The sequence below is a fragment of the Erinaceus europaeus genome, chromosome 2 (genome assembly GCF_950295315.1).
Source record: "Erinaceus europaeus chromosome 2, mEriEur2.1, whole genome shotgun sequence".
Lineage (NCBI taxonomy): Eukaryota > Metazoa > Chordata > Mammalia > Eulipotyphla > Erinaceidae > Erinaceus > Erinaceus europaeus.
Genome location: NC_080163.1, coordinates 52,087,460 through 52,104,240, shown reverse-complemented (window position 1 = coordinate 52,104,240; position 16,781 = coordinate 52,087,460). Strand labels below are relative to the sequence as shown.

Here is a 16,781-nt window from a genome sequence, read left to right as displayed (position 1 = left end):
AAAATAAAAAATTTAAAAAACTCTGAGAGTTATTAAATGTTAATAGATCGTAGATGTTGGTAAGAATACCAAGGCATTGTTAACTGATTGAATAACTGACTTTGGTGATTTGCCACTTATTCAGACTAAATTAAACTTATGCAATGGTTAGGTTAGGAAAGGTTTTTTTTTTTTTTGGGGGGGGGATATTGTCCTATGTTCCTTCCACTCCATAAACTCATGATCAGCCTTTGCAATATGGGTCTATCAATATTTAATGTGTAGGTGTCAGTTGCTGTAAACTGAGCTCACCTAGTACCAACTTGAATTAATTATATGCAAGAGGAGAGAAAATAAAATGCCTCTTCATTAGAACCCCAAATTTCACTGGCTACCCTGACATCTGCAAACCACACGGTTAAACTGCCGCTGATGGAGGACACTGAGAAGAAGCTGAACCAGAAGAGTGACAGCAAACCCCGCAAAGTACGATTTAAAATCTCTTCCTCCTATAGTGGCCGAGTGTTGAAGCAGGTCTTTGAGGATGGGCAGGAATTAGACTCGCCAAAGGAGGAATATCCTCACAGTTTTCTCCAAGAGTCCCTTGAACCAATGGATGGTGTTTATGGGTCTGGGGAAGCTCCCCAGCCCCAGCCATATTCCCCTAAACTGACTGCTCAAAGGATCAGCGTGTTTAGAGAGGGCAATGCTTATACTCTGGCAGGCAGCCAGACTTTCTTCAACGATTACAAGGCGAATGACCATAAGGTTGGTATTGTGCATGGTGTATAAGCTATAAGGACAAAAATATGTTAGAGAAAGGCCTAAATGTTTCCTACTTTTATCTTGCTCATGCTCTAGTACCAAGCAGAGCTATAGATACACTGAATGGGAAGCCAATATTCTAATGAATATTTTTTTAGAACAAAAGCAACATGTTTGTTGACTACTTATTGGAAAGTGCATTAGATAACATTCAAATTCCATCCAGGGTAATAAATTGTAATTGGGTATTTGGCTGAATTTTCTTGGTAAAGAAATTAAATGAGCATGTAGTGGTTTTCTTGTTGCCAGACTGTAGCTTTGGAAAATTAGGTGGCACTGGGTTGTTTTGTTTGCTGGAAGAGCTAAATGTTTGAAGGTGCTTATTTGAAACCTGTTATTCAACTTGAGGTTTATGCATGTCTCCACCCCACCCCATACCCCTTCTGCTGTTTTTTTTTTTTTTTTTAAACTACCTACCTATCTATTTTGTCTTTCCACTGCTCATTAGCATGAACACTGGGCAGGTAGCTGAATTCCTTAGAAGAGATGATGAAAAATAATCCAGGGGGAGTGTTACATGGGGAAGATGACTGAGTTAACAGTTTACTGGAACATGTATGTCATGTGTGAATTTCAATTTTTTTCCCATTACCACGGATAATAAAAAAAAAACCCATACATGGTTTTCTTTTAAATAAGAAGAGCCTGGAAAATATTCCACCCTCATGTCAGTGGAGGACTTATGCTTGCAAAGCACTCCCGCCTACTCTTTCCTTGGATCTTTACCACAACATTGAGAAAAAGGCAAAGTATGTCCATTCACATTCACAGAAGAGGAAAAGGGTGTCAAGTCAAAGGATCTAGTCAGTACTACAGGTCATAAGGCAGAAAATCAGAATAAAAATCCAGATCTTCTGACTCCCCATGCTTTTGACAAAAGTCCCCCTTTAAAGAATAAGACCATTAAAAATAAAGACAATCATCATTTATTAAGTGCTTTTTATGACTTTAAGAGTTGGTGATGTCTTTTACATAAAGAATGTTTTTGACTATATATAATATACATATTATATATATATATATATATATATATATATGACTAGTATACAAAGCTATACTTTATACAAATCTTGTACATGGTCAGGATAGATAGTATGGAATTGCTTGACTTTCATAAGTCTTGTGTTAAACTGGGCATTTATATAAAAAAAATGACTGGCTACGGATTTCTAAAAACCAGATAACCAGAGCTGTCATGGCAGCATGGCACAGTTGGCATCAGCACAGTACTCTAGCACTCACATTCAAGGTTTGACTCCTATTTGTTGGGCTGCCCTTGTTTTCTTTGTAGTCCTATCACATAGCACATTCCACTCTTAACTTGATCCTCAGTATTCCTCATCTGAGAATGGAAATGAGAGCTCTTGGGATGGATTCATGTAGTTCCACCCACTGGAATAGGTAGCTGATGGGCTCCTTCCTTTTGAAAAATAAGAAAAGGAGAGCTAGGACATCACGATTTTTCTAGTAAATGCAACTAACTACTGAGAAATGCTGCTATAAGTTGGTTAGGAAGTAACATTGCATAATAACTAAGGACATGACTGGATCAATGGCATGGTAGGTGGATTTAGTTTCAACTGTTCAAAGATAAAGTAACAGCCCCAAATTCATCAGTGGATAAATGAACAAACAATATATGGTTATACATACAAAGGGGTATCATTCAACCTTAATGAGGAAGGAAATTACTACAAATGTATGATACAGAGAAAACTAAATAACAAAAATCAGTCACAAGGGGGCTGGCTGTTGGTGCACCCCATTGAGCACACATGTTATACAGTATGAAAGGACCTAGGCTCAAGCCCTCTGTTACTACCTACAGGAGGGGAGCTTCACACATTGTGAAGCAGTGCTGCAGGTGTCTCTCTTTATCTCTCCCTCTCTATTTCCCCCTTCTCTCAATTTGTTTCTTATTGGGATAAATAAATTAAATATTAAAAATTACAGTCAGTCACAAGATAATCATATGACCCCATTTGCATGAAGTCCATAGGATAGTTAAGTTTATAGAGAGAAAGAGCAGAATTGTGAAAGTAAGAAAAGAAAATGGTGGCTCACAGCAGGTGAAGGTAGGGAGATGGGGAAGTTCAATGTGTACAGCTCCAGTCTGGAAATAGAGGAATGTGAAGATGGATGTGGCCATGGTTACGGAACAGCTGAATATACTTAATGCTTCTGAAGTATACTCATGAGATAGTTTAAAAGGTCAAATTTATGCTACCTGTATTTTACCATGATAAGAACAGTAATTAAAAGAAGCAGCAAAGGGTTCTGGTATTAGTTAAATCTGGGTCTTAGTCTGCACTGCACTTACTGTGTGAGTCTGTGCAAGTCACTTAACTGTGCTGAACTTCACGGTTGTCATCTGCGATATGAGGGTAAGAAAACACTGGCTTAAGATTGTTGTGGTGATTAAAAAAGAATATAGATTGTACATACATAACACTTCCCAGTTTTCCACATAACAGCAACCCCCACTGGGTCCTCTGCCATCATGTTCCATGTTGCATGTTATGCATGTACAAACTATTGTGCTTACTTTTGACTTTGGTGGGGGGGGGTTTCAGGAGTGGTGAAACAATGCTACAGGTTTCTTACTTCCTCCTCTCTATCTCCCTACTCCCTTCTCAGTTTCTCTGTGTCTTATAAAATAGAATAAATATTTTTTAAATACATAATGACAGGAGAGCTAGTTCACTGGGTAGAGCAAGAGCCTTGCCATGTGTGTGGCCCAGGTGCAGCACAGATTGGAGTCCAGCACCACATGGGAGCTCCAGTGTTGTAAAAGAGGAGCTCCAGTGTTGTAAAAGAGGCCCAGGGACCTGGATGGGCAGGAGATGGAGCAGTAGGTAAAACACTAGACTTGCAAGCTTGAAGTCCTGAGTTAAATTCTCAGTACTGCATAGGCCAGAATGATGCTCTGTCTTCATCTTGTAATATAAATAAAAGACATCTTTAAAAAAAACATAAAAACCATTTAGTATGGTGACTGGAATACTTTATATATTCAGTAAAGATCACCTACTATAGGATAACAATGAGGTTCTTACCAAAGGACTTTTTTTAAAAAAAAAACAATTTTATGCGGTTATAACCAATTAGATACTTTAAGGAATTGAAACTAAAGTTTATAAAGTTCATTAAAAAGCAGGAAGGAGGGGAGTTGGGCGGTAGCACAGTGGGTTAAGTGCATGTGGCACAAAGCACACGGACCACATAAGGATCCCGGTTTAACCACATAAGGATCCCGGTTCGAGCCCCTGGCTCCCCACCTGCAGGGGTGTTGCTTCACAGGTGATGAACAAGTGTGCAGGAGTCTATCTTTCTCTCCCCCTCTCTGTCTTCCCCTCCTCTCTCCATTTCTCTTTGTCCTATCCAACAACGACAACATCAACAACAGTAACTACAACAATAAAAAAAAAGGGCAACAAAAGGGAATAAATAAATAAATAAATTTTTAAAGCAGGAGGGAAAACTATGGAAATAGCACAATAGCTTATACAACAGACATTCTATTCTTATTATTATCTTTGATGATATCTATTATTTATTTGATGGCGAGAGCCAAAAATTGAGAGAAGGGGGATATAAAGAGGGAGAGGGTTGGGGAGAGTGAAGATTCAGAACTCTGGTGGTGGGAATGGTATGGATTCAAACCCCTGTCAACATGTAATTCTGTAATACAAAAATACAAATAATAATAATAATAATAAATAAATAAAAGAGAGAGAGGGAGAAGGACAGAGATGCTTATAGCACTGCTTCACCACTCATGAAGCTTTCCTCCTGTAGGTGGGGACTGGAAGCTTGAACACGGGTCTTTGCGCATTATAACATGTGTGCTCAACCAGGTACACCACCACTTAGCCCCTGCAACAAACTCTCATGTTTGAAGCACCAGAAGTTTCAGGTTCAATCTCCAGCCCCACCATAAGTCAGAGCTAAGCAGTGTTCTGGTAAAAGACAGAGAGAGAGAGAGAGAAGAAAAATAAATTTTCTGAGCATCCACTTTATACACATTTTGTGATTTCCTATTCAAAATAATTCTGCGAATCATTTTCTTAAAAATTTTGTATTATCTTTATTTATTTATTGGATAGAGATATCCATAAATCAAGAGGGAACAGAGAGACATCTGCAGCATTGCTTCATCACTTGCAAAGCTTTCCCCTTGCAGGTAGGAACTGGGGGCTCAAACCCAGGTCTTTGCACATTGTAACATGTGCACTCAGTCAGGTGTGCCATCACACAGCCGCCCTAAAAATTATTTTCTATTACAAATTCGAAATACAAAAGTCCACTGGGGTGAAGTCGCTTGCAAACTTCATGCACCTGTCAAATACTATCGGAATAAAATCTAAACTTGTGAGTGAGGATCTGGGTTCAAGCCACAGGTTCCTGAGCAGTAGGGAGTTGATCAACATGAACTCAAGTCTGTCTACCTCCAAAGCCCACCAAGTTTCTTTTGCCCTCCTCTCTTTTCCCCTCCTCTCCTTTCTCGTCTCCTCTCCTCTCTTCTCTCTCCTTCTCTCCCCATCTCTCTGTGTCTCTTTCTCTCTTTTTCTCATAGAAAGGCAGAAGGAAAGAGAGAAAGAGACCACAGCATAGAAGCTTCCTTCAACATGGTGGAAGCCTGGCTCAAACCTGGGTTACATGCAGGGCAAAGCAGCATACTATCCACGTAAGCCCCCTTGAGTTTCTAGTGCCCAGTAAGGTAGTTCTGCATTTAAACAGTCCTGAAAAAGGTTTCCTGGTACCTGCATAGCAACCTCTACGCAGGCATGTTGCCACTGGCATCAGAGTATTTATGAGTGCTCAGTCCCATGGGCTGCCATTTTCAGCACTAAGGAAGGAAACGAAATAATTCCTGGCTCCATTCTGGCCCTCTATAATGTAAGAGGGAATGTTCCTCATGGGCAATTGGGTGTAACCAGATAACACAAACTTTAGTTACACCTGGAGCATTTCCTTAGACACAAGGAAGAACTTGGCTGTCAAGGTGACTGAAACTTAAACAGACCTTAAAGGTGATTCAAGATTCCCCATCTTTGGAACACATTAAAGATAAATTTACTATGCTCAGTGTCTACTAGATATTAACCAGTGGAAGGGCAGGAGGTTGGCTCAGAGGACAGCAGATTTTTCTTGCTCTCCCTTTTTTCTTTCCTCCTTCCTTCCTTCCTTCCTTCCTTCCTTCCTTCCTTCCTTCCTTCCTTCCTTCCTTCCTTCCTTCTTTCCTTCCTCTTTCTCTTCCCCTCCTTCCTTCCTTCCTTCCTTCCTTCCTTCCTTCCTTCCTTCCTTCCTTCCTTCCTTTCTTTTTCCTAGCATACTGAGAGTTTTACTTTGAGAAAACCAGCTTTAGTTGTGAAAACAAACAAACAAACAAACTCCCTAGTAACTAGACCTCTTTGACGATCACTGGAAGTGCAAATGGAACCTTCCAAAAGTACCACCATCTTTATCTTGTGAGGTTCAGAAACTGATAGTGCAGAGTGTGAAACTAGAACCCAGTGTGCACCAAACAATAGGAAATGGAAGCTGCCACTCGATCCATTGAAGAAAGGGAGAGAAAACAGGACCAGGAGGAAGCTTGTGTCTTCATAAATAATGATTGCAAAATAAAAGCAAGGGAGCCTGGATATTGAAGTCCTGTTCAAGCCAGATTTTGACTGAATGCATAAGACCTCTCCTCTTCCCTCCCCTCCCCTCCTCTCTTCCTATGAGTCTACTTAATTGTGATAGCTAAATAGCTTTGTTTTATACAAAAAAACAGGACATGTTGAGCTGTTTAGTTGTGCACATGATTGTGCATGTATTACTGAAGGACAGTTTTTGTGGGTTTTGTTTGTTTTGTTTTTTGCCAGAGCACTGCTCAGCTCTGGCTTATGGTGGTACAGAGGATTGAGCCTGGGACTTTGGGGCCCCAGGCATTTGAGGATCTTTGCATCTCCATTATGCTATTTTCCCCCACCACTACAGGACAGCTTTTAATAATAAACAGCAATTATAAACATCCACCATTTGCATAATATTTCTGCTTCTGCATGAGCTGTTTTACACACATTTTATAGCATACCTACCTCCAGAATTTGACATCATTAGTTTTAGGCATGTGTTCATCACATACAATATGTTAAGAATGCGGAAGTTGGAATAAGACAGCTTTGCATTTGAATTCTTGGTATAAACTCCAAGTAACTCTACTATCTCTGAGAATTGGTTAACCCACTGAGATAAAGTCTTTTCATCTGTAAAGTGTAGAAAGCCAATGCCCATGTTCATTTGAGAAGCAGTTATAGAAGCCAGACCTTTGACCTTCTGTACCTCACAATGATCCTGGGTCCATACTCCAAGAGGGATAAAGAATAGGAAAGCTATCAAGGGAGGGGATAGGATACAAAGCTCTGGGGGTGGGCATTGTGTGAAAATGCACCCCTCTTATCCTATTGTCTTGTCAATGTTTCTATTTTATAAATTAAAAAAATTAAAAAAGAAAGAAAGCATAGGAATGAGGAGATAGTATGATGGATACATACATACATACATACATACATACATACATACATACATCCTTCATTCTTGAGCCCCTGAGGTCCCAGGTTCAATACCCAGCACTACCATAAACCAAAGCTGAGCAGTGCACTGGTTTAAAGAAAGGGGAAGAAAAGAAAAAAAGAAAGAAAAAATAAGGTTCCATTTCATAGGGATGTTAGAGTGGGGTTGAAATAAAAGTTATAAAATGCACAGTGCTGGGGGTAGGGTGAGGGTAGATAGCATAATGGTTATACAAAGAGACTTTCAAGCCTGAGGGTCCAAAATCCTAGGTTGAGTCTCTTGCACAACTATATGCCAGAGTTGAGCAGTGCTCTGGAAAAATGAAGAAACAAACAAATAAATAAATAAAATGCACAATGCCTGTTATACTGTACACTGAGAATTTCATAAACCTAATTTACTATTATTATTTATGCATCACAAACTGTGGAGTGATATTTATTTTATAAAATTTCCTTCATATTTAGTAAGAACTCACTGTATCTAATTCTGCATCAATTATTGTGCTATATGGAAATAACAGAAGCTCGTGACCCTGTCATGAAGAGTGTGAGCATGACTTATTGAGCTTTGGTTGGCTATTATCAATAGGAAAAGAAAGCTAGTTTTCATGACTTTTTTTTTTTAAGGGAGAGAAAACCAGGTAATGAACTATATAGCTTTGGAGTTTTTATAGGATCACAAGTTCCAGATGGTAGAAGTTTCTTTTCTTCTATTTTGTGGGATGGTGGGAAGATGCTGCAGCCTGTTATCTGTTGACTGCCATGCTCATTCTCCATTTCTCTAGTCCCCACCTATTATAGATTTTGGAAAGATAATCATCTACACGAATAACCTGAAAATAATTCGAACTCCAATGGATAAGAGAGACTTCATGAGGAAAATCCTCCAGAAGGAAGACGTGGTTGAGGAAGAGTCTCTGATGAACAAAGAAACAATCTATGGTAACAACAATCAAAACAATGGGCCTCTTCCAGAGACGGAAAGCACTTTCTCCCATAACCAGTACCCACAGGTGGGTCAAAGTGGTTCACTGTCTTACTCAGTGTTGGCCCTATAGCAAGAGTCTACTAACTGTTCTGGTTCTGCATAACTTAAGAAACACTTCTGAATATGAATACTTATGATGACGTGTTGGGGCTGGGAAGTGGTGCACCTGGTTGAGTGCACATGTCGCAATGTGCAAGGACCCGGGTTCAATCCCCGAGTCCTCATGTGCAGGGGAAAGCTTTGTGAGTAGTGAAAAGCAGTGCTACAGGTGTTTCTCTGTCTCTGTCTTTTCTATATCCCCCTTCCCTCTTCTGGCTATCTCTAAAAAATAAGTAAATAAATATAATTAAATAAATTTTAAAAAACACAGATGTCTACATGCTAAAAATGTTAAGGCATTTTAAGGTTTATTTTGAATATTCATTATTTGTTTTGGATGACTGCTTTTGAGGTCTGATTCGAAATTTGTTGTTTTCACTTAGCAGTGAGGTGAGGCTTATGAACATCTTGCTCCTGAGATGGGGAAAAAAAAATAAGCTCTGTTCTTTTCCTAAGGGTTTGCTTGTCTTTCTATTATTGATGTTATCTTTAATCCAGTTTCCTTGAAGAAATAAAAGTCACATGCCTTTAGATTTTGTAGAGATTAGTGCGGTTTCCAATGTCATTTGTAAGTCCTTTAGACCAAGCACAAGGAAAGTGCAATATGTTGCAAATTTGCAAAAAAGAGAAGGAATGAACCAGGACTCCATTATCACTTTACATAAATAATTATTTTACATTACTGACTTTTGTTCCTTTGGGAACCTGTTAAAAATGAATGTAACAGCTCCACTAGGGGAAGAGAGAGGCAGGCTGGGAGTATGGATCAACCTATCAATGCCCATGTTCAGTAGGGAAGCAATTTCAGAAGCCAGACCTTCCACCTTCTGCATCCCACAATGACCTTGGGTCCACACTCCCAGAGGGTTAAAGAATAGGAAAGCGGTAGTGAAGCGGGTTAATCACAAGTGGCGCAAAGTGCAAGGAACAGAGGAAGGATCCCTGTTGGAGCCCCAGGCTCCCCACCTGCAGGGGTCATTTCACAGGCGGTGAAGCAGGTCTGCAGGTGTCTATCTTTCTCTCTGTCTTCTCTTCCTCTCCCCATTTCTCTCTGTCCTATCCAAAAACAATGACATCAATAATAGGTAAAACAATAAAACAAGGACAACAAAAGGGAATAAACAAACAAATATAAATTAAAAAAAAAAAGAATAGGAAAGCTATCAGGGGAGGGGATGGGATACGGAGTTCTGGCGGTGGGAACTGTGTGGAGTTATCCTATGGTATACTGACGCTTGCTGCAGTGGTGGCAGGACGCAGAAAAAGGAGGTTTGGAGCAGAAAGGGAACACAATCCTTTATTCGCGTGGGGACCTCTGGGGTGGGAACGTGGCAGTTGGGGCCACGTGGAGCTAACCAAAATGGCTGCCTCCCTCACACCCTTCCGTCACTGAGGTGAAAAGCAGGCAAGAGAGTGAGGGGCGGAAGAAGAAGGGCTTTTATGGGAATAGCTCTCCTGAGAATGAAAAGGGGGAAGAGTAACCATAGCACTCCAGGGTAGGATAATAACACTGGTGGGAATGGGAAGGGGGAAGAGTAACCATAACACTCCAGGATAGGATAATAACTCTCGTGGGAATGGGAAGGGGGAAGAGTAACCAAAGCACTCCAACTATCGAGGGGGAATTGATAATGCCCTGAGGGCACAACATGGCGGAACAGGCGCTCTGAGAATGTCCCAACTCTCGCAGGAACTAGCAATAGACTAGACAACATGGCAGATATGACTGCATCTGCACAATTTCCCAGCAGTATACCCTCTTATCTTATGGTTTTGTCAGTGTTTCCTTTTTATAAATAAAATTAAAAAATTTAAAAAATAAAATTCAAATGCTAAGCTCTCTGCAGTAAAAGAAAAATTAGTGTAGCAGAAGTCAAATGGTGTTTCACCTGGTAGAACATACATGCTACCATACATAAGGACACCAGTTTTAAGTCCCATCCCCCAGCTTCACGAGTGGTAGACCAATGTTGCAGATGTCTCTCCTTCTCTCTCTCTCTTCATCTCCCCCTCTCTCTGTATCTGTCTCTCACTCTCTATTAAAAGAAAGAAAGAAAAAAAAAAAGAAAGAAAAGAATGACCACTGGGAATAGTTCCAGGCACTGAGTTCCAATAGTAGTTCAAGTGACAAAAAAGAAGAGAAAAAAATAATGTAACAATTTCTTTTGAAGATATTATGTTTATACTCTTGCCTTGATTTGAAGCAAATACAATGGTTAGAATAATATTTTCCCCACAATTTTCAGAGGTATGCACTCTCCACCTTTGGCAATCATTGCTTACACATGCTGAGAACAATGGGGAAAAGTGATGATAATCATTAATTCACAGTGTGGAGCTGAGTGTATGGAAGGAGATTTTGATAAATTTAAATAAAAAGATGAATTTGGATAGCATCAGAAGTGAATTTTAGGTCTCATCAGATTCCATCTTATGGGACCTAAAGTTTTCAGTGGGGTACAATCTTGTCTGTTTCCATGGTAAAGTGTGACAAAAAAGATGGGTCAGTAGTTTCCTGATACTTTAGTATCTTCCTATCCTAAGAGGGTTAAGGGGACGGGAAACAAGTAGGTCATGATCAACTCCAGAATAAGGTTCTTTAAAATATATATATATATACCAGAACACTGCTCGGCTCCAGTTTATGGTAGTGTGGGTGAGTGAACCTGGGACTTTGGAGTCTCAGGCATGACAGTCTCTTTGCATAGCCATTATGCTATCTACCCCACCCCTGTTTATCTTTTTATGGCCTTACCTTACACTTCAAAATATGATCATGTCAGTCTTTCATGACTGACAAAAAAGAAAGGGCCTGACTGTTGGTGCTCTAGTCTAAGTGCATTATTATGTGCAAGGACTCAGATTTGAGCTCTTGCTTCCCACCCACAGGGGGAATGTTTCATGAGTGATGAAGCAGGTTAGAAGGTGTCTAATTTTTTTCTCACCACTTCTTTTTTTTTCTTTTATTTTATTTAGGAAAGGATTAATTAACAAAACCATAGGGTAGGAGGGGTACAACTCCACACAATTCCCACCACCCAATCTCCATAACCCACCCCCTCCCATGATAGCTTTCCCACTCTCTATCCCTCTGGGAGCATGGACCCAGGGTCATTGTGGGTTATAGAAGGTGGGAGGTCTGGCTGTAATTGCTTCCCCGCTGAACATGGGTGTTGACTGGTCGGTCCATACTCCCAGTCTGCCTCTCTCTTTCCCTAGTAGGGTGGGTCTCTGGGGAAGCGGAGCTCCAGGACACATTGGTGGGGTTTCTCTCCACTCCTATCTTCCCCCTCCCCTCTCAATTTCTCTCTGTCCTATCCAATAAAATAGACAGAAAGAAAAAAAAGAAGAAAAAAAAATTCATCTAGGAGTAGTGAATTCATAGTGCAAGCACCAAGCTCCATTAGTTGGCAAAATAAATAAATGAAGAAATAAATAAACAGAAAAGATAAAGTTTGAATGACATCTCATTGCTTAGAATAAAAGCCAAATTCCTCACTTCTTCTAGAAAATACTAGGCAGCCTGGTCACCACTGGCTTCCTCCAATCTCTCTACCCCACACATTTAGTTACCTCTCAAAATTTCTTTGCTCTTTCTTACTAGGAGAAAAATTCCTTTTCCTAGAATGTTCTCGAGTTCCCACTACCTTACTCCCTGCTCATAGATCTTAGCGGAAGCAAAGCCCCCTTCTCTGGCTTCCATGAGTATAACATTTCTCAGGCTGGACACTTCAGAGTACCTTACAACCTCCTTCATAGTTGCAACCTTACAGTAACCTATGTGATTTTTTTTTTTTTTAATCAATACATGCCCTCACTCATGAGGATTTGTTGCCTATGAAGTCAGGGGAGATAATTCTGTTAGATGTAACATGATAGTCCTGATTAAAAAAAAAAAAAAAAGCTTGACTTATAATAAAGGCTATTGGGGACCAGAGTGTCAGTTGGTAAAAATACTTTCTGCCAGGAGTTGGGTGGTAGCGCAGTGAGTTAAGTGCACATGGTGCAAAGAGCCAAGGACTGGCATAAAGATTCCGGTTCAAGCCCCTGGCTCCCCACCTGCAGGGGAGTCGCTTCACCAGCGGTTAAGCAGGTCTGCAGGTGTCTTTCTCTCCCCCTCTCTGTCTTCCCCTCCTCTCTCCATTTCTCTCTGTCCTATCCAACAACAATAACATCAATAATAACCACAACAATAAAACAACAAGGGCAACAAAAGGGAATAAATATAATTAATATAAAAAATAAAAAATATATATATCTTTAAAAAAAAAACTTTCTGCCTTCTCTTGCCGGGCTAGCCTGAGGGTGTTTCTTCCTGGGCACATGCTCTCTGGGTTGGAGAGAACTTGACTGAAGCCAACCTAGGCTGCTGCTTACTCAGCGACGTGGGAGAGGAACCAGGAACTCTAGTGGCTGATCGGGAAGGCAATGCAACACTTGTTTTTTTTAATTTTTTTTATTTCTTTATTCAGGAATTAATGTTTTACATTCAACAGTAAATACAATAGTTTGTACATGCATAAAATTCCCCAGTTTCCCATATAACAATACAACCCCCACTAGGTCCACTGTCTTCCTTCTTGGACCTGAATTCTCCCCACCCACCCACCCCCACTCCAGAGTCTTTTACTTTGGTGCAATACACCAATTCCTTATTGATCAGAGAAAAATGCCTTTATATCTTCTGAAGCTGAAGTGGAAGGTCAGAAAAGGAAATGGCTAGGAGAGAAGGTGGAGTGGAAAAAAGAGCGTGAAGGTAGCAAGCTTCCATCTAACCAGTGGGGATTAAAACAATGCCCTGCAGGCAGGGCGGGTCTCAGACAAAACAATGATTATGTAAATGGACCACAGCATCAAGCAATGCAGCATGGAGCAGGGGGGAGCTGGTGTAATGCCCAACATTCTCTCATTTTCCACATAGTACTATTGAAAACCTAGCATATTAGCAGGCAGCTGACTAATCATGGTGACCCAAGCACTGCCTTTCCATTTTAAAATTCATCAGCTCTATTATTTTTCATACTGTATTATAACTTGCAGGTGAATATATTCATGGCCAGATGGCTAAAATGCAGGTCACAATGTAGGCCTGCAGAAAAAAACTAACAGTCCTGACATGGCAATGACCTTTGAATTCATTTTGGAGGCAGCCATGTGAATTTAGACAGAGCCATGTGCTTTAGCTGTTATGCCATAAACTAGGACAGAAGTGTGCAAAAAACGTTGCTATCAAAGCTTTTTTTTCACTGTCTGTCCCTCAAAACTCTATTTTAAATTATTGTTTGTTTTCCCAATTCTTTATGCAGCTAATGCCCACACAATTTTTGTTCTATAAGAGAAAGTCAAAGAACATCAAGGTGTCCCACCCAACCAAGAGACTCTTTGTTCTATCCTATAAACAGGGAAGCAGTGGGAATCTTAAGAAAAGAGCAGGACAAGGCTAAAAGCAAGCCATGCTTGAACCTTCAAATATGCTATAAAAGAAAAGAAGAGAAATGATTGAATTGAACCACAGTGAAACATAGATGGGGAGGGAATCTGACCCTGTGTTCAGTGGCTTTGAGACCACTGAATTCATGTGGGCTTATTTATGCTTTATGTGAGCTTTCTTTTCAAAATAAGAGTAATACTAACAGCTGCCATTTCTTAAGGGTTCACAACATAGCCAGGCATCATGCCCAGTGCTTTCATGGAATAGTCTATTTCATTCTCTTAGGGGCTCTGTGAGGTAGGTATTGTTTGTTAGTTGGCTTGTTCTGCAATTGGGGGAACTAAGGCTCCGAGTATACAAGTAAATTGATGTAGGTCACTAATTCCAGTGTCCACCCAAAGCTCATCTAACTAGTAGTTTCTTAGCCACTTCGCTAAACTCACAGACTGATACTGGTTACCATCCTCAGGGAAATACATGTTTCTGAGTCTGCATGGCCTTCATCATGGCTGGGAAGAGATAGTTTAGGTAGATTTGCCAGGTTCTAGAAAGCTAAACTGTGTTATGCAATGTGTTCTATATCTTCTTACTAAACATTTTCAGAGGATAATTAGCAAAGATTCAGAGACTGGATGATAATCTTATCTAATACATGCCTTGTACAGACTAGAGGCTCAATAAATACTTATTGAATTAGTTAAATGATTAAAAAGAGAGCATCAAGGAAGAGTAGTCAGAGAAAGGGTGAGAACTGAGAGTAAGAATGGGAACTCCAGTAGAACCCTGAGTAATGGATTACATAGCCATGTGACATCAGATGAAGTAGGATAAGTTGTTCTTGTTCATTACAGCAGGTTATATCATTAATCTTTCAGTATCTTACCTGACATGCAAATAACTGGGAGCCGGGTGGTGGCGCACCTGGTTGAACGCACATGTTACAGTGCTCAAGGACCCAGGTTCAAGCCCTCAGTCCACACCTGCAGGCGGAAAGCTTCACGAATGGTGAAGCAGGGCTTCAGGTGTCTATCTTTCTTCCTCTCTGTCACCCCCTTCCCTCTCAGTTTCTGGCTGTGTCTATCCAATAAATAAAATAAAGATAATTTTTTTAAAAAAGAAGTACAAATAACTAAGGGGAATTTTCTGGAAGGTGAAAGCTAGGGACTGGAGACTTAAAAGCAACACAGAAAATCAAACTAACTTTTATATAGAACCTAGAATAGGTCAGATGCTACATGGTGGCATTTACACATGTTGTCTCCTATTACTCAGAGAGGTTAAGCATCATTACTAACATTTAACAAGGAAAGACACTGGACATTGGAGACACTAAGGGAATTGTGCTAGGTGCGTAGCTGATGTCAGAAGCAGCCTCAGCCCCAGACTGACTTGGGAGCACAGATCTCTTAATCTTACCCAGCCTTATCACAGTTCTCAAGGAGAATAAAGACAAAGTACTGTAAGATTTCAGAGCTAAGTACTGAAGAACTGCAACATTGATTCATTCATCCACTCAGCTTCTGTGAACAGAAATAATGATCTTTCCTGAGTACTTACTACTAAACATCCATTGTGAAGGGCTGTGTATAGGGACTCTGGGGATCCACTCCCTGCGATCCAATCCTGCCCCCTCCTCTTCCAAGCTGTGAGATCTCTGGCAAATATCTAAATTTTCTTTTTCTTCTTAAAATTTCATTAACTTTATTTATGTATTAGGTACAGACAGTCAGAAATTGAGAAGGAAGGGGGAGTTAGAGAGGAAGAGAGACAGAGACACCAGCACCACTCACAAAGCTTTCCCCCTGCAGGTGGAGTCCAGGGTCTCAAATCTGGGTCCTTGTGCATTGTAATGTGTGCACTAAACCAGGTACACCACCACCTAGCTTCTGTAACTGAATTCTCCACCATCTTGTTTTTCAGTATGTAACAAGGGGATTACAAACAGCCTATGTTATGAGGATAAGATGTGTGGACACAAAGAAAGCTCTAAGAAAGGGCCTGGTAGGGCTAGCAAAATAGCTCATTTGGATAGTGTGTTGTTTTGCCATGCATGTGACCCACGGCTGAGCCTTGCCCCCACTGTGTTGAAGAGAAGCTTCAGTGCTGTAGTCTCTTTCATTCTCTCTTTTTACTTCTCTGATTCAAATAAAAACCAAGGAAAGGAGGAAGGAAGGAAGGGAGGGAGGGAAAAAATAAGGAAAGAAGGAAAGAAAGGTGCTTGGCACCTAGTAGGAATGCTACAAGTGTTTACTCTTAGTCTTTGGCCATGATAAGAAAATGATATCCTTTCCCTCACAGACCATATGGAAACAGTATGTCAGGAAGCCACAAGGGTGAGAACGAATGTAAAGTTGTGGTCAGGTAGTGGCACATCTGGTAGAGATGGACTAAAGCTGCTGCTGTAACTAAACCCTTGCCTGTCTCTTGCAGGAAGGGGAGCTTCCCATGGACAACTGTTTTCACTGCCGAGGGTCGGGCAGTGCGACCTGCTCTCTGTGCCATGGCAGCAAGTTCTCCATGCTGGCCAACAGATTTAAGGAGTCCTATCGGGCCCTGCGGTGCCCTGCTTGCAATGAGAATGGCCTGCAGCCTTGCCAGATTTGCAACCAATAGCCCATGGCTCTGTATGTCTGCTTTTATGGTACCCTCCTTAAAGTTATTTCAAAGAAACTGCCTCTTTCCCCTCCCCCTTCCTCTCCTAGCAAAGAGGCCTTGGCAGTTAAGATAGCTTTCACTACTGACAAAACTCAATTACTTGATGACATTTTGTGAAGCTGCTAACATCTCTACGTGGGTCTAAGTGGCAGAAGCATTTTTGAATTTGAATCTGCTTTGAAACTGGTTCTAAAATTATCCTTCCAGGGGTGTGTGTGTGTGTGTGTGTGTGTGTGTGTGT

At 40.7% G+C, this 16,781-nt stretch overlaps 1 protein-coding gene across 1 annotated transcript; it reads left to right on the top strand.

The window, feature by feature from the left end:
• Positions 1 to 411: 411 nt before the first annotated feature.
• On the top strand, positions 412 to 16,541 carry GRXCR2 (glutaredoxin and cysteine rich domain containing 2). Its single transcript, XM_007533956.2, has 3 exons — positions 412 to 747; positions 8,153 to 8,380; positions 16,316 to 16,541. The coding sequence occupies exons 1-3, from the start codon at positions 412 to 414 to the stop codon at positions 16,496 to 16,498; spliced, it is 747 nt and encodes a 248-aa protein (XP_007534018.1). The 3' UTR covers positions 16,499 to 16,541.
• The last annotated feature ends 240 nt before the right edge of the window (positions 16,542 to 16,781 follow it).